Here is a 26057-nt window from a genome sequence, read left to right on the forward strand (position 1 = left end):
TGGTTCACTTTTTCTTGGGTACCTTCAACACAGCTCACATCTGCTATCTAAACCTTTGTTTTAGCTCCAAATCCTTCTCCATCTGTAGGAGATTCTACAATCCTGTTCAAAGAAGTCTTCTGTTGGGAGCTCCAAAATTCACCCTCCTCCACCTCATAATCCTCTTACAGCTTGGACTCTACTTCTGCACTTCCCTCTGCCTTCCCTCTGCACTTACGGAAGAGCAATTCCGTACCCACTGCAGGTCTGACGGTAGAGCACGCCTCTCTTCTCGTCCCATTTTCATAAAAAGTCTAAGCACTTTTCCATGGGTCCCTGCTGTAGTCACTTCTCAGTCCAGACATATAAACTGTTTACTATTTGCCATAAAACAATCCCACCCCCACATATACAAATTCTGAAATGATGTGAAAGGAGTCATCATATATGCAAGAGATCAAAGCTTTTTTTAAAACTCTAAACAAAACATCTGATTTTTAATTAGAAATCTGACAAACATATTCTATGTGGAAGACTAAAAGTGCAGAAAAAGCTAAATTAATATTGATAAAGTAGAAAGAGGTTGTTTGTCCCACTAAATATTATAACATACTATTAAACTACATCCCTATAAAATAAGAAAAAATAAAATATAGAATATCTTCATTATTTTAAAGTAGGGAAAGACATAGACTCAAAAAGCTCAACCTGTAATATTAAAAAAAGATGAATTTGGTTCCATAAAAACTAAGATTCTTATTAAATGAAAGTTACCAAAAAAAAAAAAAAAAAAAAAAAGAAAAAGAAAAAGAAAAGAGAAGAAAAGTTACCATAGACAAACATAATAAACAGATTATGGCTTGGAGGAAGATTCTGCAATGTCTAAAACTGAAAGGGACCAACAGTCATAATGTACAAGGAACTCCTATAAAGACACGAATAGTCAAGGGAAGGGAAAATAATACCGAACAACTATATGAGGAGATGCTGAAACTCATTAGCAATCAGATGTGAATTAAAACAAGATGATACCCATCTACACCCAATAGATGGGCAAAAATTAGGAGACTGGATAATGCTAATGAAAATCTGAACCCAAGTATGCTTGCTGGACAGAGCCATTCTGGAGAGAGGCCTAGCAGAACTTGGTAAAAAATTAACTATGCAGAAAACCCAGCAATCTCAATCCAGGATAGATTCCCCAAACAAAATCTCAGATCCATCGAGAACATGGAAGAGGATGTTCATAGGAGTGACACACTGGGGAGAGTGACAAGTTGGAGACAACCTTGGGAAATGGCCACGTAAAATGTGGTGGATGCTCCTGGGGAGTACTGCACTGCTACACTACGAGGATGTAATACTGAGTCCAAGAGTCAGGAATTGGTAACTACCAAGATACGATTTATATCAATTAAAAATACCTACACAGACAAGAGTACTAGGAAATGTACGAATACATGGCAATATGGGAAACAGGCTACTTGTGGGACCAAGAGAAGTGTGAACATCAAGTGACATGAAAGGAGATACATAATAAAATGGGAATTAGATGCATTGAATACAAAACTCCCCCCACCCAAAAGGAGGCCCTTAAAAACTGACTGCTTCTACATCGTCCACATGCTGATTTATCCTTTAGGGCTTAAGATTTCCCTTTTAGGGAAACTAAGAGGCCTTCTTCCCAGATGTGTTGGTTTTAAGTGTTCACTGTTATCCTTATGTATTCCCCAAGCTCTTCCAGTAGGGGGTTGTCTTTCACTGGTTTCTAATCAGCGCTGCCCCTCCAGAACCTTTTCATAACAGTAAGTCACCTTAACAGTTCTCATTTCCCCTGGTAAGGTGAGCAGTCACTGAGAGCCCACGAAGAGCAACGATAACCAAAACACCTTCATATTTATCTATATATTCGGTTCACTGTGCACAGAACATTCTGTACAGTCTACCATTGACTAATCAGGCTCTTAAAGGGCAGATTCTCCCCAGTATCTCTCACAGTGAAAACAGAAGTATATTGCTTTGCATTTCCCTCATTTAGCTAAGGCATTGTGCTGCTGATAATATTTAGATGAAAAGGAAATCATGTATTTCCTTTTTTAATTAAATGGGAAGGCAAGAAGTCACGAGGCAGAGGTATCATTCAAAGAAGTACCACCTCTTCTTTTATGGCAACAGTGATAAAGTGTTTCTGTCACATTTCCACTGGTTTCAAGCACAATTTTACCAGTCCCATATCAGAACCCTAGAATACCAATAGGGTCACTAGCTCACCTCTGATAAATGCCCTTCTGAGTTCTGAATTCAGTATTCACCCCCTCCCTTGACTATTTTGTCAGAGCCAGCGGCTGTCTGGTCCGTATGACTATTCTCTTCTTTCTACATTTCCTACCTCATTCGTCCCGTGTTTTTATGGGTATGTCTGACCCCAAATGTTAACCAGGGATGACCTCCGAGACCCAGCGCTCATTATAAAGCTGAAATGACTGCCAGTTCTTGAGCTAGACCAGTTTTTTGTCGGTGTTGACCTCAGAGCCACCAGTTTCAGAATCCCCTGAGATGACTCCTCCCCATCACGACCCACGATCTGCCCGTTTTACACAGTGTTTCCCTGCACACTGCAGCCTGCAGAACTTCTGCTCCACCCCTGGTGTGGAAAGGAAGCGTTCGCTCAAGTTTTAAATAGTTCTTGGGTTTCCTTTTCTGTCTCCCAACGGATCAGGAAGCTCCCTTCGGATGAGCACAGCAGGTGCTCAACAAACACGTGGTTAGTAACGGCGTCAGCTCAGGGCAAGCTCCCACCGCGCCCTGCCGGGCCGTGCTGCCCCGGACCGCACAGCTGCTCCCACGCTAGGAGCGTGCGTCGGGCGCTCGGGGAGAGCGCGGTGCTCGGCGGCCGCGGGCGGTCGGCCGGGCCGGGGAGGAGGGGAGCAGGTGCGGAGGGATCAAGCGGCGCCGCGGCGCTCCTCGGCGCTCCTCGGCGCTCCTCCGCCCTCCCGCCTGCGGGGACAGCCCCAGGGGTTCGGAGCCCCCGGCGGGAGCCACCAAACCACCGCACCCCGGAGAGCGGGCGGCAGCGTTACCGGAAGGCGTCAGCGCGGGCAGCGCCGGGGACATGACGCCGAGTCTCCTCCTCCGCAGGCCAGCGGCGAAGCCGGGAAGTCGCACTCTGCGCAGGAGGGCACGGCCAAAAGCGACGCCAGCCAGCGACGCGGAGCCGGCCCCGAGGCCCAGGTCGCTGGAGCCCCCGAGGGGCCCGGAGCCCGCCGCGCGGCACCTGCCGTGGACTGGACCCGGGGCGGCGCGGCGCGGCGCGGCGCGGCGGGGACAGGCGCGTCCTCGGCCTCCGCCACGCTACAGCACGTGCTTTCTCCCCGCTACCCCGCCTGTCCTCGGCGCGGGGCTGGCGGCCTCGCACGCGCGACCCGAGGCCGGCTCGCGAGGAAGGCGCGGGCTGGACCCGACGCGGAGGACGACGCGGCGTCCCGGGCACGGGAGCGAGCACCTCAGGCCCCCGGGGCTTTGGGACACCTTACGACGCCGTTAGTGTCTGCGCTCAATCTAGCCTCTGTGCGGGAGGTCCCGCCCCTCCGGCCTGTGATTGGTCAGTCCGAGCACGTCGCGGCTGTATTGGTTGATCTAGTTCAGCCAATCGCCTGAGGGCTCGCCCCACGGCTCTATGGGAGATGTAGTCCAAGGTCCAGCGCAGTCGGTGTTGCCGGAGCCCAAAAGTCCCAAGTCCAGCGGAGGTTGGACGCACCTCCGAGCCCGACGTCCGGAAGTGTGACCGCCGTGGCCTCTCCAAGTTTAAGTCCTGCTATGAAGTTGGCGCTGGCTTGGTCGTGTTGTGGCGTCAAGAGCCGGGAATTTGGAATCCGAGGAGCAAGTTCTAGTCACGTTTTGCTATTGACTGGCGCTGTGCGAGATCACTAGACTCAGCCTCACCGCGCTACGGGCAGCAGAGGAGAGGGTGGCAGTTACTGCTACTTCATCAGGTAGGTTGTCGTGGGAAGACAAATGAGACCATGCGAATACGCTGTGAAAACACACGTTTATGGTCACTTACTGGCAGTATCACTATTGAACACTTAGCGCTGTGAGGTGCATCGGGCTACTCACTTGCAACGCAAAGGAAGACGAGCTGCGTCACGCGCACACACACCCCCCTCTGTCTTGGGGAAAGGACTCAGTAACTGGGAAAAACTAGCCGCGGAACAGGGAAAGTGAGAACCACTTTGTGCCGAAAGAGCTGCGGTCCTCCCCGAGTGTTGGGGGAAAGCTTCAAGGAAGTGACTGAGACTTGAAATAGGAGCATGTGCCCAGCAAGTAAGGCCATTCCAGAGCAGAGAAACTCCCCGAGTAGAACAGTACTTGAGAGAATTTGAAAATAAAGGATGCCTCTGGAAGGATGAGCATGGTTGATGGGAGGAAAACAAATGGATCTGGAATAAAATGGAGACCAAATTGTGTGAAGTTTACTAATCTTTTTCTTTTTGAGGTACCGATTTGCAGGCCATTTTCATCTTACTGTATGTAATTATACCTAAGTTTCGTACACCTAAAAAATTAGGGCAGCCCGGGTGGCTCAGTGGTTTAGCGCTGCCTTCAGCCGAGGGCGTGATCCTGGAGACCCGGGATCGAGTCCCACATCGAGCTCCCTGCGTGGAGCCTGCTTCTCCCTCTGCCTGTGTCTCTGCCTCTCTCTCTCTTTCTCTGTGTGTGTAAATAAATAAAACCTTTTTAAGGAAGTTCTGTTAAAAAAAAAAAAAAGAGTATAATAATGATGGGTCTTTAGCATCTTTACTGAAAATGGTCCCACTTGGAGAGCAAAAACTGATGTGGGAGAGAATGGAACAAAAAAGAGTGTGGGAGGGAGAGGATGGCCTTGAAACTGAAGATCTTGTTAAGATTGTAAGGTTTCAAATTATCACTTGTCTCACAGGTTTGTTGATGTGTCCCTTGGGTTAAAAATCTTTTAGGTACCTAGTTACTTAGTATTCTCCATCTTAGCAATTCCTCTTACTTAGGAATTGTGGATCAGGCTCTGTATTTAGCTAGTCATCAGATGTTCACTTTGTCAGCTAAAACTGACCAGACCCGGTGTTCTCTTGGTCTTAAAAAGGTAACAAATAAGGGTAAAGGGGCAGTGAATTCCTCCTACAAAAACTCACACAACTTAAAAGTTCCAAGGGGCTCATGGGTGGCTCAGTCCGTTAAGCATCTACCTTCAGCTCAGGTCATGATCTCAGAGTCCTGGGATAGAGCCCTGCATCCAGCTCCCTGCTCAACAGGGAGTCTGTTTCTCTCCCTTTCCCTTTGCCCTCCTGCCCACTTATGTACTCCTTCAAATACACAAAATCTTAAGAAAGAAAAGTTCCAAGAATACTGTTAGTTGAAGTGTGTCCCCCAACAGATATATGGAAGTCCTAAACCCTAGCTCTTCAGATTGGAACTTACTTGGTTGGTGCACATATAACTAGTTAAGATGAGGTCCAGGTACAATGGACTCTTAGTCCAACATGAGTGGTGTCCTATTTGGAAGAGGAGAGAGACTCAAGAAATAAACAGCCACAGGACAGCAAAAGCTGAGGTCAGCATGACCCTACTGATAACCTTGGTTTTGGACTTGTAGTTTCCAGAACTGTGACACAGCACATTTCTGTTGTTTTAGGCCACCCATCTTGTGGTATTTTGTTACACTAGGCCTAGGAAACTAATACAAATACATCTATAGAGGATGTAGGACCACCAAGGCAAAGAAAGCCTCAATTTTTCCATCTCTGTAGTAAAGCAGTTTTTCTTGTCATAGTAAAGCTATTATCTTATTTTGATAAGAATCTGCTAGCCCACCCCCCACCCTCGTCTCCACCCTCACTCTCATCAAGCTCATCCATCACACACCCATTATGTAGAAGTAAGTCTCCAAAAACCCCTCAGTTGTTTTGGGCTTCCCAGCAGGTTTGTCTTCACAGAAAGAAGATCTGATTGGTGAACCTAGATATCCAACTCTTATTGTACGCCAGGAAGTGAACAGTATTCCAGCTTAATATGTTATTCTATGGGCTTGATTGTGCAGGTCATACCCATTGGGTTGCTTTGGGGTCCTGCTCGTCAGAGTCCCAAGAATGTAAACTGAGATCCAGTTCTGGAACAAGGTATTGCTACCCCTGAGGGGCGTGTCAAGGTGACCATGAGCTTTTCCCAGAAATCCCTGAGTTTGTCCTCCTTCCTTCAATTCCTTTATAATCTGAAGATTTTGACTCACTGCCCCTTCCAGAGTCCCATAGGTCAACAAGCCCTTTGATTATCCACATGGCTTGTACTAACTGAGCTGAATTTACTAATGCTGTGATATATGGTCTTGTTGCCAAGCACAAGGTAGTGACAAATATAAAGGAGATTTGAAGTTATTTTATTGTCACCAATAGCCCTAGAGAGGCCTTGTCCCACCTTTTTTCCTACACAGAGAGAATTATCATCTCTTTCTGTGACTTGACACCCGGGGAAGTCAGTTGGCTCAATCTGTACCACCTGTTCCACTAACTCCAAAGGCATTCTTAATTATCAAAAGGTAGTTCATCTTTGACCTGGCTAATTATGCCAGCACTTCTATGTAGACATCACTTGGCTAAAAGGAAACACAAAAAATGGGCTTGATCTGCCTCCATGATAAAACTGGCTGTCATGTGTGGAACACAAGTTCTTATGTGGCATCTCTTATTTTAATCTGCATTCTTATAAAATAGGATTCATATATTTGTTCCTATTTTAGAGCGACAGAAATTAAGTGAGAAAGAAGTACCCAAGGGCTCATACAACTAAAGAGCAATAGAGTAGGGACCCAGAGCCCAACACAGGAAGTAATGGGTTAAACAAAACCTTAATTCCAAATACTGAAAATATCAGCATTCAGAAGACAGGAGAGGAGAACATTTGTGGATTTAACTGCGAGGATATTGAAAACTTTTTCAGAAAATCCAAGCAAAGTGCAGAGGGCTTTGCTTTTATGATCACTGAAGGGAAGAGGGAAGAGCAGAGGGAGAGGGAGAAGCAGAATCCTTGATGAACAGGATGCCCAATGTGGGGCTTGATCGCAGGACCCTTGGATCATGACCTGAGCCAAAGGCAGCCTCTCAACCAACTGAGCCACCCAGATGCCCAGGTTTTTGCTTTTGAAAATTTGCTTTGGTTTGGATTTTTGACTTTGGGTTTTTGGAGGATGGTGGGTTGGTTTGGGTTGCGTTGGGTTTGTTTGCTTTTCCGTAGGAGTATAGTCAAATATTTTTGTTGAATAGGAATATGGTATTTAATCAGCATAAGATGATGAACTGAGAGCTAAACTTTTAAGTAACTGCTAAATTTTTACTTTTATAAATGAGATATAGAGGCACCTGGGTGGCTCCGTTGGGTTAAGTGTCTGCCTTTTGTTCAGGTCAAGATCCCAGCGTCCTGGGATTGAACCTGCTTCTCCCTCTCCCTCTGACATTCCCCTTGCTTGTGCTAGCTGTGTCAAATAAATAAATAAAATCTTTTTTAAAAATAAGAAATGAGATATAAAGAGGCAAAGTGACCTGACAAACACTTTTTAAAGTCTTATCTTTGAATTCTAGAAATTTATGGTATAGGCCTGGAAGGAAATCAGAAATAATTTTTAAGTTGCAAAGAGTTAATTGAGTACAAATTCTTTTCTCATAACGACAAAAAGAATTGGTTAGGGCTTCAGTGCTTTAAAAGTTCAGCAATTTTTGCTAAGTTAATATTTTGTTTTTGTTTTCCTCTGAAGGGCAAAATTATTTTTTAATTGACAAATTTTGAAATAGAGATGACTTAAAACATTGTTTTCTGGCCCTGCCTGGGAAACTGGGAGGCAAGATCCAATTAAGATAGTGAAGTTGAAGCCTAGAATTTCTACAGTATTTGGGACATGATTCAGAGGTATTAGAAGATAAGAGTTCTTGGAGTACTGGCATTTAAAGATCCGATTGAAAAAAAAAAAAAATAAAATAAAGATCCGATTGTTGGAACCCTATGAATTATTGGCATTATTATTTGTTTGTTTAACAAGTATTTGTCGACACTAGCCAGGCACTGGAGCTAAAATAGGAGACAGACTCAGGTCCTTCAGGCTAGAGCATAGGAAAAATGATAATCACATATATCATTATAAAACAAGATTAGTGCCATGTAGGAGGATCTCCTTATTTTATGATGAAAAAAAAAACAAGGGAAAGAGAATTTGGCTGGTCAGAGTGCAGTCGTGTTTACACAATTGATCACAGCCAGTTACAGATTTCTTCATTCCTTCTCCGCTAAAAGAAAAGGAAAAGAAAGGAGAGAACTTAAACATCTTGCCTAAGGTCACATTTCCGGTGCCTGCAGCTGGTCCTCAAACCTGGAAAAACTGGTTTTCAGCATTTGTGGACTTTGTCTCAGGTAAAACCTCCCTGTGGGCGACTAATGTCAGAGTCCTCTCCCCAGAAAACTGGATGTCCCAAATTGCTTGTAATTTTAGCTGTTACTCAGGTGCCCTGATCCTCATTTCCAATATAACATGAGTTTGTAAAACATTACCGCTTTCTTAGTAGTTAAATAAATGCCATTCTCATTCCTGAAACTCTGGAATTTTAAGTGTGCTACATTTTCAATGGGAAATATTCCTACGTGGCTTTTGGTGCTAGAAAAAATTCAGTACAGACTTTTTCTGGCTCTGTCCTAACTACATCTACAGCACATCTACTAACTGGGCACACAATGACAAGTGAATAAGTGTTTGCAAGAATAAATTACTGGGGAGTGCCTGGCTGGTTCAGTTGGTAGAGCACATGACTCTTGATCTTGGGGTTGTAAGTTTGAGCCCCACACTGAGCATAGAGACTCCTTAAAAATAAAATCTTACCAAAAAAAAGTTACTGGAGGAATACAGTAGTCACCATATTTCAGACCTTATCAAATGAACACTGCTAGCTCAAATTTCACGGCGGACTCTATAAAAGGCACAGAGAGGATTTTGTGTGCTTGTTTTGTTTTAACCAAAATGTAACTTGAAAGCTCAAAAATTCTCTAATATTGGAGAGATGATTCTTTTATTTTCCAATGGTAGGATAAATCTCACAGAGTTAACATTAAATAAAGCAAAGTAATCCCCAGGTGCAGCTGACTGTAACTCAATGAAAAGTGTTAATCCTGGTAAAGAAATGCCCCGTTCCTTAGATAATGGGGAGGTTTGGGGGCAGCTGAGTATTGGTTAGAAATGGAGGCACAGAGAAAGGATTCAGAAATATACAGCTTGCTAAGGGCCTCTTTGCCTTTGTTTCTGGTGTAGGGGATATGTATACTAGAAATCCATACCTCAGGCTGTCATGGTTTGACAACACTAGCTTTCGGAGTCATCCCACTAGCTGGGTGGCCAGTTAGTCCTCTGGCAACAGACAACCATGCTGGAATAGTTCTTTCCATTTACGGTAGAACAATAGGGGCACCGGAGTGGCTCAGTTGGTTAAGTGTCTGCCTTGGGCTCAGGGTCACGATATCAGGGTCATGGATTGAGCCCTGCATCAGGCTCCCTGCTCAACAGGGAGTCTGCTTCTACCTCTCCTTCTGGTGTACACCCTGCTTGTGCTCTCTCCCTCTGTCAAATAAATAAGTAAAAACTTTAAGAAAAATAAGTAGAACAATAGTATACCTGGTATATGATTGAGAACACCCATGTGTAAGTATCATGTACATCTAATAATATTTGAGATAGCTTTTATATTTGGATGGCCAGTTGGTATTAAGGACCTTGATATAAAAGTCCTTTTTAAACTATTAATTTGGATGTCTCTCAAAAATGAAATATTGCTTGAAAACATTGCATAATGCATGTTTTTCTTCCAGTAAATATTTGATCAACAATTACTTCTTCATTCTATGTGTCAAACACTATTAATTTCCATCACAGGGTTAATTCTGTAGTGTGTTAAACCTTGGAATTTTTTTTATTAGGAGCTAATTTAATTTCAAAGAAATTGAAACCTATGGCATGAATCAGACTATCAAAATGCATAATTAATATCGACAACAGAGCTTTAGGAAATCCAATAAAACAAGTGCTAATTCAGTGTCAGAAGTACATAAGTATTGTGTCAGGTACTTTGGGGGAATAGAGATGTTCAAAATAGGATTTCTACACCAAAGATCCTGCAGTATAGATGAAGAGAGATTATAAATGAATTAAGACAAAGCAGAAATGGAATAAGGGAAATGCAAACGAAAAGCTACTGACCTAGAGAAAAAGAAGGCGTTCATTCAAAATACAAAGAACTAATTCATGATGTGATGGTACTGGAGGGTGGGGCCTTTGGACGGTGCTCAGGTTATGAGAGTAGAGCCCTTGTGAATGAGATAGGGCTCTTATAAAAGAGGACAAGACAACTTCCTTGGAAAAGGGTATTAATTGTTCACGAGTAATTGTTTGAAGAAAGGCACATAGATGTTCTAAGCTCTGCCACATGTACCATGTCTTTCTACTGCTCATATGCTTGAATGGCTGGCTGATTACCTATGAAATTCTTGAATTACAGCCTTTTTCCTTCAAAACTTTGCTGTCAGATTGCCTGGGTGGCTCAGTTGGTTAAGCTCAGCTTAACTTTTGGCTCAGTTCATGATCCCAGGGTCCTGGGATCAAGCCCCATGTTGGGCTCCCTGCTTAGCAGAGTCTGCTTCTCTCTCTGCCCCTCCCCCTGCTCATGCACACGCACTTTCTCTCTGTCTCTCATGCTCTCTCTCTCTCTCTCAAATAAATAAGTAAAATCTTTTAAAAAGCTGATTGCTGTTGTCTATTCTTTCTTTTTTTTGATAGCTCTACCAAGATAAAATTAATATATCATAGAATTCACTTATTTAAGGTATACAATGCTATGGTTTGGGGTGTATTACATCATTTTTAAATTGCATTATAATTCATAAATGTATTTTTATATAAATGTATTAGCAACAAATATAAAATTTGCCATTTTAATCTTTTTTAAGTATACAATTTAGTGGCATTAATTACAGTCACAATATGGTGATCACCATTATACACTTCCAAAACATTTTTTGCCATCCCAAACAGAAACTTTGTAACAATTAAGCAATAACTCCCCATTCCTCTTCATCCCAGTCCCTGGTAATCTATAATCTACTTTCTGTCTCTGTGATTTGGCTACTCTGGGTACCTCATGTAAATGGATTTTTTTTTTAACTTTATGTACCCAAGTTATTTCATTTAGCATGATGTTTTCAAGGTCCACTCACATTGTAGCATATGTCAGAGCTTCATTCCTTTATAAGGTAGAATAGTATTCCATTGTATGAATATACCACATATTGTTTATCCATTCATTTGTTCATGGGTACCTGGATAGTTTCCACCTTTTAACTCTTGTGAGTAATACTACAATGAACATAGGCAGACAAGTATTTGCTCCAACCTTTTGGGTTAATACTTGGGAACTAGAATTGCTGGATCTTTTGGTAATTCTATGTGTAGTTTTTTGAGGAACTTCCCAACTGTTTTCCATAGTGGCTGCAGCAATTTACATTCTGACCAGCAATGTAGAAAAGTTCTAATTTCTCTGCATCCTGCCAACAATTGTCATTTTTCATTTTATTGATAATAGCCAACTTAAGAGGGTAACATATCTCATTGTGGGTTTGGTTTGCATTTCTCTAATGATTAGTGGTGTTAAACAACCTTCAGTGCTTATAGGCCATTTATCTATCTTTTTTTGGAGAAATGTCTACTTAAATCTTTTGCCCATTTTTGAATTGGGTTGTTTATTTTTTGTTGTGTTATTTATATTTACATATTCTGGGTATTAATCCCTTATCAGATACACGATTTGTGAATATTTTCTCCCACTCTGTGGGTTGTCTTTTCACTCTCTTGATAATGTCTCTTGAGACACAAAAGTTTTTAGTTTTATGGAAGTCCAATTTATATATTTTTTCATTTTATGAGCTGTGTTCTTGGTGCCATATCCATTAAATCATTGCTCAATCCAATGGCATGAACGTTTTCCCCTATGCTCTCTGTTTTCTTCCCAGATTTTTGTAGTTTTAGCTATTAAGATAAGGCCTTTCATTCATTTTGAGTTAATTTTAGCATAAGGCGTAACATAAGGGTCCAGATTTATTTTTTGCATATGGAATCCAATTTTCCCACCACGATTTCTTGAAAACACTTTTTTTTTTCCCCTATTGAATGATCTCAGCATCCTTGTCAAAAATCAACTGATAAATATGTGAGGGTTTATTCTTGGGTTCTGAAGCTTATTCCATTGGCCTATATGTTTATCCTTATGCCAGTACCACTGCATTTATCTTTGTAGGACATTTTGAAATCAGGAAGTGTGAGTCCTTCAACTTTGTTCTTTTTTTTCTCAAGATAGTTTGACTATTTGAGGTTCCTCGAGATCTCAGAAAAATGTGGGGGTGTTTTCTATTTCTATAAAAATGCCACTGGGATTTTAGTATGGATTGCATTGAATCTGTACATTGTTTTGGGTAGTATTAACATTTAACAATATTTCAATTCATGGATGTTTGATATCTTTCCATTTATTTAGGTCTTTTTGAATTTCTTAAGAAGCATCTTGTACTTTTCAGTGGGCAAGCCTTTTATCTCCTTGATTAAATCGATTCCTAAGTATTTTATTCTAACACTATAGTAAATGCAATATTTCATAAATTCCTTATTAGGAACCATAAATGTGTAGAAATACAATTTACTTCAGGGTATTGATTTTGTGTTTGAATCTTTACTGAATTCATTTATTGGCTCTAATAATTTTGTGTGTGTGAATTCTTCACGGTTTTCTACATGGAAGATCATGTCATCTGTGAACAGAGACCATATTACTTTCTTTCCAGGTTAGATGTCTTTTATTTGTTTTTCTTCCCTAATTACTCTGGCTAGAACTTCCAGTACTACGTTGAATAGCAGTGGTGAAAACAGACATCCTTGCCTTATTGATCTTGGAGGAAAAGCTTTCAGTCTTCATTAAATATGATGTTATTTGTGAGTTTTCTATTTCACATGATCTTAATCCTCTTGAAGAAGTACCCTATTGTTTGTATTTTATTGAGTGTTTTTATCATGTCAGGGTGTTGAATATTATCATATTCTTTTTCTATATCAATACAGATGATCATGGGGTTTTTTTTCCTCCTTCTTTGTGCTTCATTTTATCATGTTAGACAAAAAAGATAAAATGAGGCAGGGACTGTAAACTGAGTGGTTTCAAATTAGGATTGGAAGACTTCACTGAGGGGCACCTGGGGGGCTCAGTGGTTGATCATCTGCCTTTGGCTCAGGTTGTGATACTGGGGTCCTGGGATCAAGTCCCACGTCAGGCTATCAGCCTGCTTCTCCCTCTGCCTATGTCTCTGCCTCTCTCTCTGTGTCTCTCATGAATAAATTAAATTAAATTAAATTAAATTAAATTAAATTAAATTAAAAAAGGAAGACTCACCCAGGCATCTTTGCTCTTCTGACTCTGACTGAGGCCGGGCCCTTATCTCACACTTGGACTCTTACAACAGCCTTCTCAAAATAAGTCTTCATTTTAATGTCAGCAGATCCTGGAATGATTGTAATTAGCATACACGAAGGAATTTTCTGTTTTAGAACTGTCTAGCCCTCTGTGGGGGCGGAAGGTGGGTGCGGCTGGCCTTTCTCTGGCTCTCTCCCAGTTGTTCCATCTGCACCTGCTCACTGTCTGACCAGTCCTCCTAACACTCATTCTCCGCCCTCCTCATTTCTGGCCACAACCAACCTTGATAAAGTTGTCAGTGAGCAGGGAGATCTGGAGTGTGTATCCTATCTGTTCCACCAATGAGCTGCCCTGGAGACAGACATCACCCAAGAGCTATGGTCTCTGGGAAATAGCTGGGGATGCAAGCCCTGGAACAGAGGGAAGCAGTCAAGTCTTGAATAGTGGTGGGCATTGGCATAAAACAGGTGCAAGCACTGACTATTGAATATATATATATGTATGTGTATATATATATATATATATACACACACACACACATATATATGTTAGGACATAAATACAAATATTAAATGTAAATTTAGTATTTAAGTTTAAATCCAAAGTCTTAAGGGCTTTCCTACATCTGCAGCAAACAAATAGCCTGTTTCTTATATGTTTATTGCTTAAGTGAATACTGCAGCAGGCTGGGAATTCATTTGGTTTTGCAAATTTGATACATATTTACTTTTAATATTTTATCTATTTATTTTTCTCTGAACTGTTCAGTATGGAACATTTCATGCATCCAACAGAATTGAGTGATTCAGACACCCGGCCCAGTGGAGAATAAGTGTGGATTTTTAATATATTGAAGAATGACTTCTACAGTCTACACCCTGGCAGAAAATGGAATGTGGCCCTACATGGGATATTAGAATATGACTCAGAATCTCCTACCTTCAAAATTGATCATGGGGTAATGGATAAGAACAGTCCTGGGATCCCTGGGTGGCGCAGTGGTTTGGCGCCTGCCTTTGGCCTAGGGCGCGATCCTGGAGACCCGGGATCGAATCCTATGTCGGGCTCCCGGTGCATGGAGCCTGCTTCTCCCTCTGCCTGTGTCTCTGCCTCTCTCTCTCTCTCTCTCTGTGACTATCATAAATAAATAAAAAATAAAAAAAAAAAGAACAGTCCTGGAAGTCCCAACTCTGCTAGCTGGGCAATCATAGGCACTTAACCATGATGGTCTCAATTTTCTGTAGAATGAGGATAATAGTTAATTTAAAGGGACCGCTGTGAGGAACAGCTGTGATAATGGATGTCACCTTTTTTCTCTGAGATTCATTTCTACCAAATGAAGGGGTTTGGATGAGATTATCTCTGAGCTGTAATTTCCTGAAATCTTGTTTATTCTAAATCGGTATTTCCCAAAGCATGTTTCACAAGAGGATTTTAGGTATGTGACAGAACATTCTTTAATAGTAGTGGTGGCAGACAAGGAGTAGGAGCTGAGAGGGCCAGCTCTGAGGCCTGCAGTCAGATTTGCTGGGCCTCACCAATCCCCAGCTGCCTGTCAAGACTCTACCCCACAACCCTCCATGATTATCAGAAGTTGGACGATGAATGGTTAGGTTTATGATAACCATTTGGAGGCCATCAGACATAGGAAGAAGAGGCAATAAACGTGTAATTCCGTAGCAACAACTAGGTCCCCATAGAGCTCCCCACTGAGATTCGGACATATAGATTCACCCAGCACACCAGTTTCCAGAGGAACCCTGAAGTAGATGCCTCAGCTGGAGAAGGGAGAGAGTTGAGGCTGGTACTGCATGTGGACCCCAGGCCCCTGAGACCCACTGTGGTGTAAAAACAGGCAGTAGCTTTCACACTTGTGGCTGATTCCTTGGGCTCAGAAACAGTGCGGAAGCAAGACTGTGACAGGAGTAACAGGCTGACATGTATGTGGTATGACGCCAATATAACCAGCAGTCCAAACACACTGGGTGCTCAGAGACCAATAAAATAAAATAAAATAAAATGGCAAAGAGTTATGCAAGGCTGACCAGCAGCCTTTCCCCACTGATGCCATCTGTCAGTCTTCTCATAAGAAAGTGACATCATAATGGAAGATCCAAGTGGAAGACAGGCCATTAGGCATGCTACCCTTCAAGATCCATATCACATAGTCTCTTTTGATTATAAAAAAATTCTTGAAAGAGAACATAAATTATTATTTGGAAGAGAATAAATGAATGGATGGGGACAGAAAATAAAAAAAAAAGAACCCTAGCCCCTAGAGATAAAAGTATTCTGTGTCAGCAAAACTGCTTACATTCCCTCTGATGGGAAAGAGTCAGAGGGGCATTGGATGGTAAAACCATGTAGAAAAGAGAAGAATAAAGCATGTGAAAACAAAGAATGTCTGAAAATTGTGCTTAAAATTATATGTGGTGGCTGTAAAATGAACGAATGGATGGATTGAATGAATGGATGTGTTGAATTTGGTACAAAATGTCACTATCTTCCATTATTAAACATATATAAAGATGAGTTGACAGACAAAAATGTGAAAATGCTTAGTACAATCTAAAATACCATAAATAGGGGTACCTGGGTGGCTCAGTTAAGCATCTGCCTTCAGCTCGGGTCATGATCCCAGGGTCCTGGGATCAAATCTTGTGTCCAGCTCCCTGCTCAGAAGGGAGTTTGCTTCTCCCTCTGCCTCTGCTCCTCCCCCCCCACTTATGCTTGGGTGTGCTCTCTCTCTCTCTTTCAAATAAATAAAATCTTTAAAAATAAAATAGAATAAAATACCATACTATAAAATACCATAAATATAGCTGTGCAACCAGGTCAAGAAACTGTCAAGGTTCCTAATGTATTATTTGGGGTAAAGCTAAGCTGATAAAAACAGAGACCGTAAATACCGTGGCTTAAAGCATATACAGTTGACCCTTGAATAACGTGGTGGTTAAGGGTGTCACCCCCCAACCCTGTGCAGTTAAAAATCTGCATAGAGTGCTCGCTTTGGCAGCACATGTACTAAAAAAAATCTGCATAGAGCTTTAACTCCCTCCAAACTTTACTACTAATAGCCTACTACCTATTGGAAGTCTTACCAATAAGTCAATTAGCACATTATTTGTATGTTATATGCATTGTGTTCCGTATTCTTACAATAAAGTAAGCCAGAAAAATAAAGTGTTATTAAGAAAATCATAAGGAAGAAAAAACACAGTTACAGTACTGTACTGGATATATATATATTTTAAAAATCCTGCATATAAGTGGACCCATGCAGTTCAAACTGTTATTTTTTTAATTTTAATTTTTTTAGTTTTCCTTTTTTATTTAAATTCAATTTGCCAACATATAGTATAACACCCAGTGCTCATCCTGTCAAGTGCCCTCCTCAGTGCCTGTCACCCAGTCACCCCATCCCCCTGCCCTCCTCCCCTTCCGCAACCCTTTGTTTCCCAGAGTTAGGAGTCTCTCACGGTTTGTCTCCCTCTCTAGTTTTTCCCACTCAGTTCCCCTCCTTTCCTTTATAGTCCCTTTCACTATTTCTTATATTCCACGTATGAATGAAATCATATGATGGTTTTAATTTTTTTTAAAGATTTTATTTCTTTATTTGAGAGAGAGTGAGAGCGCACAAGCAGGCAGAGGGGCAGAGAAAGAGGGAGAAGCAGACTCCCCACTGAGTACAAGTGTGTTTCTTTCTCTATGGCAATCTTGAGGTGAGCAGCCCATGTCACTGAGGCAAATCTGTCAAACAGGAACCCAGATGTCTTGGTAGAAGCATCCCATCCCTTGGACCTAACAACCAAGTGTTGGTGATGCCTGCTGTCTTTCTCTTAAAGATGCCTTGTTTAGTCCATTACACTCAAGAAGAGTTTGGAGCAATTGTTAATTTCAACCCACCTTGGCCAGTATCTTTTTGAAAATAAAAGGCTTTTATATCATCATGTACTTTAATTGTATTTTCTTCAAAACATTGGAGCTGCAGCTTTAGATAATTGAAGAAATGAAAAATGTCTCCATGGAACCTAATTACCAAATTCAGGCTAAATGATTAATTTAATGATTACATCAGTCTTACTGTTTTTTAAAAAAAAAAAACAGACTTTATTCTTCAAATAAAATGTTAACACATTTTGACCAATAGAATAAAAACCACCAAGAGATAAATAATGCAACAAATCTTGTAAAAGCAATTAAGATTAAAATGCTCTTGTGCTAATAGAAAATTTTCATTATGTAAATTTTTCTCACTTACTTATGCAATATGTAGCTACAAATTTAAGTTATTCATGAAGCAAAGGGGATGCTTAAAAGGAATGGTACTCCTTTGGTACATATGTATGTGTATGTACACTGAACTCTGGTGTTTGGAAATAAATACAAATCATGTATAAAATTAAAAAGTAATTCCATTAATTGTTAGACATATTAATCAAACTTATTCAAAGTATCTAGTGAAAGAGTAAGTATAGCTAAAAATTAATTGATCTGGTGTATAGTATAAATTTTATTTATTTTTTTGCTAACATGAAGTAGTGCGTACCAAATATTTTCAAAGATGAAGTAAGTTCAAGACTGTAATTGGAATATTTTATATGCCTGGATTAAAATGTTTTAAATACCTTTTTGTGTAATACACACCAAATCTCAAAGAAGTCAGGTAAAAAATGACCACAGGTTTTGTCTGGTGAAATTTGAAAACTGTGGTTGTCTCCAAAAGCACTACAATAGTGGCCTGCGCTGTTTCAGTTGTTTGGTGGTGCTTTTCTAACCAGCAAACTAATACTAAGGATTATTCTTGAGAGTAGCTGAAAACAATTGCTTTTGCTTAAATACTCGATCAAAAAAAGCACCATTTAGATGGTTAATCTCTCTTACTGATGCTCTGATTTTCCTTTTTTCCCATGAAAATATCTTTCCATTTATTTCTTTTTAATTTTTCCCTATGTAACTAACTGTAGTACAAAATTAATTCAAAATGAATCATACACCTGAACATAATGGTTAAAATTACAAAAAGTCTAGGGATGCCCAGGTGGCTCAGTCAGTTAAGCATCTGCCTTTGGCTCAGGTCTTGATCTCAGGGTCCTGGGATTGAGCCCTGCCTCGGGCTCCCTGCTCAGTGGGCAAGTCTGCTTCTACCTCTGCCCCTCTCTCCCCTCACTTGTGCTCTCTCTCTCTCAGATAAATAAAATCTTCAAAAATTATGAAAATTCTAGGAGAAAACAGAAAAATTCTTAAAGACCCTATATTTAGCAAAGATTTCTTTAATAGGACACACACAAAAAATCCCAAACTAGAAGATAAAATAATAAACTGGATGTCATCAAAATTAAAATTTTGTTCTTCTAAAGACACTACTCCAAAAATTGAAACATGAGCCTCAGACTGCGGGGAGAACATTCTGATGGTCCAATTTTCCATCACCAATCTCCCTCATGAGTCATTCATTCTTTTGATAATAATTGGGGAGTGGAAAAGGTGAGGTCAGAAAAACTGGCATTACTGCCACCCCCAGTGCTTTATAATACACGTATCTGATTTCATAATGTCCTTACAAGGGCCAGTGTGTTCCATTCCTAACACCACAGTTCACCTTCAGCATAACAATAGGACCAGAAAAGATAGAAAGTTTCAGGGTTTGGGAGTATGGTACCTTGATTAAGCACCGTAATAAGGGATTCAAAAAATAGTTCAAATCATCCCTTTGTTCGGAGCCCTGGAGATTTTTATACCCACGGTCAGTGGACCTTAGATTTAGAATGGGTGAGGGGTGTGTTTTCTTTTGAGAAGTGGGAGAGGAGAAGGGTGGTTCTACAAGCAAAAGTGACAAAGGAGATCCTGTAATGTTAGGAAAGAGTATGTCTGGGAAATTGAAGATCCAGAAATGCATTAAAAGTGCCCATTTCGGGCAGTCCAGGTGGCTCAGCGGTTTAGCGCTGCCTTCAGCCCGGGGCCTGATCCTGGAGACCTGGGATCGAGTCCTACATCAGGCTCCCTGCATGGAGCCTGCTTCTCCCCTGCCTCTCTCTCTCTCTCTCTCTCATGAATGGATAAAATCTTTTTAAAAAATATTCCCATTTCCACAAAGCCCTTGGACATCTTCACATGCATGGGTCTCCCTGCTAGAAAATCACTACACTGTCATTCATCAGTTTGGATCCTTTCCTGATCCTCTCCAGCCCAGCCATCAGCCTGATTATTTCCACCTGTTCTCCTTCCTGTGGCTGCTAGTCAATAATATTCAGATGCACAGGAGCACACAGAACTGTTCATTCAATGCTTACCACCTGCCCTGTGCCAGGTCCTGTGCTTAAGGATGCATGGGTAAGACAAGTCCCTACCCTTGGCCATCTCAGCTCACAGTACTACCCCAGGGCAGGGTACGAGACCCTGAAAGCTAAAGCAAGAATAGGCTCTGGAAGTAGAGAGTAAGGCTGCGAAGATGGAAGTAGTCTAGGGAAGGCCTCCCAAAGGAGGAGACAGGCCTGGAAGGATGATGGATTTACCCCCACCGGAGAAGAGCAAAGAACCTGTCCAGCATCTGAAACACTTGAATTGATTATGAGAAAGGATGGTGTTTTGGAACTAACAGTGCTCAGGAATGGGTACATATGAGGTGGTACATGGGAAGGGTAGCCAGAGAGAAGGCTGGTTCCTTAAGGGCACTCATTGACATTCATGCTTTGATTTCCTTGACTGGGTTCTCCACCTCCACTGATATCAAATATTCTGATTACAGTGGTTTAGGGTGGGGTCCAGGCATCAGTATGGTAGTTTTCATGAAGGAGGTTATTTTGATGAGGGCTGCTGTTCTTGGGTTTTTTTTTGGGCATTGGTCACATTGGTAATTTTGAAGCTGTACACTTAAATGCTAACCATACCACCTCACTGTTCATACTGCATATTCAAAAAGTATTTTTCTCTTTACATTACACTTACATAGCTAATGCTTCTCCATCTCAGGTAGCTTGTCCCATAAGGACACATCGTGACTTTATCGGTATATTTGCTACTGTGGTTTCCCAGCCATGCAAAAGGATTTGCACGTGTGCTTGGTGGGCCCCCAGGCATTTCTTCCACCCATCTGCTTTACCCATCTGCACTGCTGTGGGGATAAATTCAGAAAGATTTTAAGGCCCTAGGGAATCCTTGGCTTCAGGTTCCCACTGACAGCTCACAACCATCTCCAGCTCCCAGTTGCGAAAGAATCATGGTCTGTCAGGTTCTAAAGTATCGAGTTATCAGTGATGCAAAAGAAAAACAGAACCGGTCTCCTCTGCTGATTTCACCTGAAACATGAAAATGCCCCAGACAGGACAGTATAATCACTGCCCAGGTTCCTGGGTATTTAAGAAAGCTCAAGAACACGTTGGGCACACTCAATGCCTTCTTGTCGATTAATGAAACTCATAGCCTGGCATTTCCAGGTCACCAACCAGACGGCTCTGGAGTTTGCCTGGCCATTCATATTTGTCCCATTTTACCTTCCCAGGTAGAGCCTCTCTAATTCTTTTAGACTTTTTTATTTTGCCCATCCTTTCTTTGACCTCTAAGCCACTGGCTTTCATCATTTTTTTCTTTCTTTCTTTTTTTTTTTTTTTTTGATGATTTTGTTTTTAGTAGTCTCTACATACAATTTGGGGCTCAAACTCAGGACCCCAAGTTCAAAAGTCACATGCTCTACCAACTGAGCCAGCAAGGAACTCCTAATCCAGTGGTTTTCAATTAAGTGTTAATGTTGAATCTTGGATATTCTGCAATTTCCCATTTTTTGCTTTTCTTCTGGCCCTAGAACCTCCTAATTTCACACTACTTGAGTAATTTGCTGTTTTATCAAAGAAACAAACAAAAGCCTGATTATTCATTGTATTTACCTAAAAATCCAGAAAGAAACCTATTTATGAAACATGCTACCTCATATATGGTAGAAACTTCACTTCAAATCTTCCAAAATTTGAATTTTTCAAAAACATTCAGATGTCCAAGTCTTAACCCAGACCTTGACAGTCTGAGGTAAGGGTTTGATATGCACACGTTTCAAAACATTTCAAAAATACCTAATGTGCTTTCTGGTATGAGCTCCTAGGTAAAATTCCTAATCCATTTCATCTCCGTGTCCATTCGTCACTCACCTCTAACTGGGTCGACCTTAACTCCTCATCTCAAATTCACCCTCCACTCGACAAGCTTGTCTCTGATTGTTCAAGTAAGGTAAGAGAGTTTTAAGGTATGGTGGAAATTTTAGGTGATGAAGTTTGTTGTTAACCAAAGAAACTGGTTATTGTTTGGAATAATAAAAAACAGGAATTCTTTTCTTTTTCTTTTACAAATGAAGTTTAATTGATAATTCAGGTTCAGGAATAAAAATAACTTTTAAAATGAGAGTATAAACACGTTTACTAAGTGGTTTTCAGAGTTTACTTCTTTTCTTCATTTATTTGCATATAGTGATCTAATATCTTGCCTGAATATTGTAAAGAAATTAAGATTTTTAGGTAGATGAGCTACCTCTTCCCATCCTAAAACACCACAACTCCCCCTAGTAGCCTCAAAGGCAGAACGACTTTCTAGCTTTTTCCATGATGTTTGTGGCTGGAATATAGCACCTGCTTGAAATAAAACAGGGAGTCAGAGTTCACCTAGACATGACCCCAAAAGTGTTTGGCATTAAACCTACTCAGATATTTCAGGCATTTGCAAGCTACCATCTACTCAATAAAATGGAACACATTAAGTTAAAAAGGTTGAAGGTTCTAAATGGGCCAATGTAGCAAAAGCAGTTATGAATGGAAAATGTCATGTTTCTGTAGATGGAAGGCTATAAAAATCTGAGGAAACAGACTGTAGGTAATAAGCACATTACTGCCTTTTCTAGTCACACTTTAATGGCTGTTTGCAACTGTTTCTGTTTGTTTATAATTCCTTTCCCGATCAATAAGGGCTAAGATATAAAAAGAATTCCTGCTTTATTCTCCTCAAGCTGTCAACAAGATGGAAGAACAGAGGGAACCGTTGCAGCATAAGGCAGCATGAGCAGAAAAATGAACGAACACTGACAAGAACAAGATGATGCTGGGAGCACATAGTGTGTCCTCTGTGACGAAGCTTCAGATGTGGATGGAGCCAGACTCAGACTTGTCAGGATGCACCATCCAGTCAGTGATGAACACACACCAAGTGCTAGCAAAAACATCTAATAATTCCTACTTCACAGAATGAATTCACCCAAAGATATATAAAGGTTCTTCAAGGAAAGAACTTACCTCTCCCCTGTTGAGAATTAAGCCTTTCCTACCGTTTTCTACAAACTCCTTCTTCTTACCAGGTCATAAAACCATAAAGGCATAAAAAAAGTCCTACCTGGAAAGCCAGAAGGGTCCCAGTTTCTGACTTGTCCCCTCTTAGGAACTGCTACTACAGACATTTGTTTATGTCATAACAGAGCATTTCTATAAGGAGAACCTGTGCTAACAAGCTCTAGAAAAAGCACAGAAACTTGGAATCAGCAGATAATCCTAAAAACATGCATTTTATCCAGTGCTTTTCTCTTCCTCTCTGGCAATTAAACTGACTTTTGTATTTCCTGAGGAGTTCCCTACTCTGGAGAATAAGTAAGGCATTGAAACCCACTGACTACATAATCCTAAATCATGAAGAGCTGACTAACATCTTTACTTAAAAAGTTTTTGGGACAAAGGATCTTTGGGGTAGTTTGTTTTTATTCCCTGGACAATATGAAATTCAAATAGACCTAATCTTTGGATAAGCAAGAAAGTAAAACACTAATATCCCAAATATAATCCATTAGGGATAATCTCATAAACATTAAATATGAAGAATATTTTTTAAAGTATCAAACGTTTAACTAATGTGTGATTTTTTTTTTCCTAATCTTGAATCTTGGATAAAAATCCAGAAAGAAACCTATTTATGAAACACACTACCTCATATATGGTAGAAACTTCACTTCAGCCATATCACATGGCTGGCAACTACTGAGCTGCAAACTATTTTTTTCTCTCTCTTAACTTAATAAAGCTTGTCAAAGGTTCCAGGAAACCAACTGTGACTTCAGCTTTTATTGCGTTCTGATGGGATCAGTGATTACAGAGCCCGAGCATCACAGATCGCTTTCCCCGTACAGGGCAGAGGAGAACGCGGTGTAATCCAGGGCTCCGGGCACACTGCCCGGGCCTGAGTAGGCGGGCATCCTCTTGATGCAGTACTGGGCCTGATCTGGGGGCAGCTCTCGACGCAGCTCCTCTGCCAGGATGTATGGCTAGGGAAAAAACACACAAGTGTTTGTAAGATCAATCGCAGAAAACACTGGAAGATAAACAGTTTTAATACTTACACACAGCTTGCATTTGTTTAATTTAAATAAAGGATTACAGGCAGGGGTCAAGTGGGCATGGTAACTGACAACTGACATCAGGCTGTATTTCACTGCTAAGAGTGTATCTAGGGCAGCCCAGGTGGCTCAGCGGTTTAGTGCCGCCGCCTTCAGCTAGGGCCTGATCCTGGAGACCCGGGATCGAGTCCCATGTCAGACTACCTGCATGGAGCCTGTTTCTCCCTCTGCCTGTATCTCTCTCTCTCTCTCTCTCTCTCTCTCTGTGTCTCCATGAATAAATAAATAAAATCTTAAAAAAAAAAAAAAGTGTATCTACAAGGTGATTTGTTTTGTGGCCAGCACAAAATTTAATATGCTTCATAAAGGCAGAGGGAGGACTATCATCTCAAACTGAGCCATAACGCAGGTGAAAAATACTATGGCCTAAGATTCATACTGGAAAGATAAAGGGATAGTTGGTTTGTATCATTTGCTGATGAGAATATAGGGACAGTTAACATGACCAACGTTTTCTCTTTTTTTAATGTATATGTGTTTTTAGAAAATGGAGTCATTTTCCTACTCAGTTTATTAAAAAGCTAATTTTGTCACTGTAGAAAACCTCTTTGTAAAGCAGAATAAAATTGATATTTAATGTTGGGATGCATACATTTTTTTTAAATGTCAAGCGTCCAACAGGAAACAGGATAATTCTGGTAAAACAGACTGGCTGACAAGAGTCAAAATAAATAAATAGCAAATATGCTTAACTTGTAGCAGGGTTTTTTTAGGGGGTAGGGGGGATGAGTGGGTTAGATGAGCTTTGGCTGATTACCTCCTACATCAGATGGGCTCTCTTCCTCTACCCCTATCCTCATGATACAGGATTTTTAAAATTCTAAATCAAACATTTATGGTTTTCAGGATAGTGTATCTTGTCTGATGTTGTAAGATATTAAGCATGTTTCTGTTGATACTTTAACACACTAAATTCCCCTTCTCTCTCGGCCAGAACACTGAGTAAAAGAATCATATTCCACACTGAATTTATACGTACTAAGATGTCGCTATTGTTTGGGGAATGAGACTCAAAAATTCCGAACTTGCAGTTAAATGTAATGCAAAGCCTGCCCATATTTTAAATGGGTGAATGGCTATATTTAGCTTTGTTTCCATGGCTGGCCACAAAGACAAGGTCCTTAAGAAAAGGTCCCTGGTTCCACAGTATCTGAATTGTGCAGTTCCTTCTTTCTGAGTCCTATCTCCTGAACGTAAAGTTTAACCAGTAAAACACATCAAAAAAACTCCACAAAATATGCACTGGGTTCCTTCTGCCCAATTCCCTGGGAGGCCCCCACACAAGTGCTGGGAACAGAGTGTGTATTCTTTGTTCTGTGTGGGCCATTGTCAGGTTGACTTGCTTTTTCAATGCTGATGTGGTACAAAATACGCCAGTATCAAAACGGTTTTTACTTTGGCAATACTGTTTTTTGTTTTACTAGAAAAACACCATGAGCTACCACAAAAGCAGAGGGAAATCTGTCAGTGCAGACCTTATCAGAAGCCAGGATCCGGAAGGAGGCAATGACCTGCTCTGCCGTGTCTGTGTCAGCTGTCTCCCTCGTCATGAAGTCGATGAAGGACTGGAAGGTGACAGTGCCCTGTCCGTTGGGATCCACTAGGGTCATGATGCGTGCAAATTCAGCTTCGCCCTGGGGCAAGGTTGGAAGAAAACATGCACTTCATAACAGGACACAATCCTCAACAGTGCCATTCTCCTGCTTTTAACTCCTGACCTGTGAATTCCTTATGAAATAAAAACTTAAATATTCCCTGCATTTCCTTTCTGTCTTTTTAATAGAGCCCGCAGAGGGGCAACTTAGGTTTACTGACATCAGATGATGGTACAAGTTGCTGTAGCATCAAGCCAGAAGCTCCCAAACATATGAATTCTTTCTTCTCTCTGATGCATTAGCCTTCAGGCCTTAACATACTTTTGGGAGAGGAATGCAGAGAAAATGAAAGAGATGGGCCTTTTTTTCAGACTATAACCCACAAGAGTAACATTGCTAAGTAGAAAGCGGCAGTGCAGAACACGGCTCTCCCAATTTTTTTGTTAAGGGTCCAAAAAGAATCAAAGCAACTCATGTTCAAAATATAGATTAATATCAGAGGGAAAAGCACTTTGGAAATCATTAGGCTACTGAAAGCCACTGAGGTGT

General features: G+C 41.0%; 2 protein-coding genes and 1 long non-coding RNA gene across 9 annotated transcripts in view; 1 reads left to right on the forward strand and 2 right to left on the reverse strand.

The window, feature by feature from the left end:
- Positions 1-3514, reverse strand: part of MTR (5-methyltetrahydrofolate-homocysteine methyltransferase) — a 108629-nt gene extending 105115 nt beyond the window's left edge. For 2 of the 6 annotated variants that reach the window (XM_077894386.1, XM_077894380.1), the window contains exon 1: positions 3060-3508. Coding sequence is in view for 4 of the 6 variants with exons in the window: in XM_077894380.1 (XP_077750506.1) it covers positions 3060-3093 (34 nt within the window). In the remaining 2 variants the exon portion in view is untranslated. Of the gene's footprint in view, positions 1-2368; positions 2774-3059 lie in introns of those variants that run through there. The other 4 variants (XM_077894384.1, XM_077894385.1, XM_077894381.1 and 1 more) reach the window with 3 other exon arrangements.
- Positions 2328-25673, forward strand: LOC144312075 (uncharacterized). Its single transcript, XR_013377521.1, has 2 exons — positions 2328-3971; positions 25338-25673. It is a non-coding gene; the product is annotated as an uncharacterized LOC144312075 (long non-coding RNA).
- ACTN2 (actinin alpha 2) overlaps positions 23567-26057 on the reverse strand; it is a 66581-nt gene continuing 64090 nt past the window's right edge. For both annotated transcript variants that reach the window (XM_077894389.1, XM_077894388.1), the window contains exons 20-21: positions 25389-25547; positions 23567-23781 (exon numbers count right to left, since the gene is read on the reverse strand). In XM_077894389.1, coding sequence (XP_077750515.1) covers positions 23623-23781; positions 25389-25547 — 318 coding nt within the window. In that variant the 3' untranslated portion in view covers positions 23567-23622. The remainder of the gene's footprint in view (positions 23782-25388; positions 25548-26057) is intronic.

Source organism: Canis aureus, chromosome 4, assembly GCF_053574225.1.
Source record: "Canis aureus isolate CA01 chromosome 4, VMU_Caureus_v.1.0, whole genome shotgun sequence".
In the NCBI taxonomy this organism is placed as follows: Eukaryota; Metazoa; Chordata; class Mammalia; order Carnivora; family Canidae; genus Canis; species Canis aureus.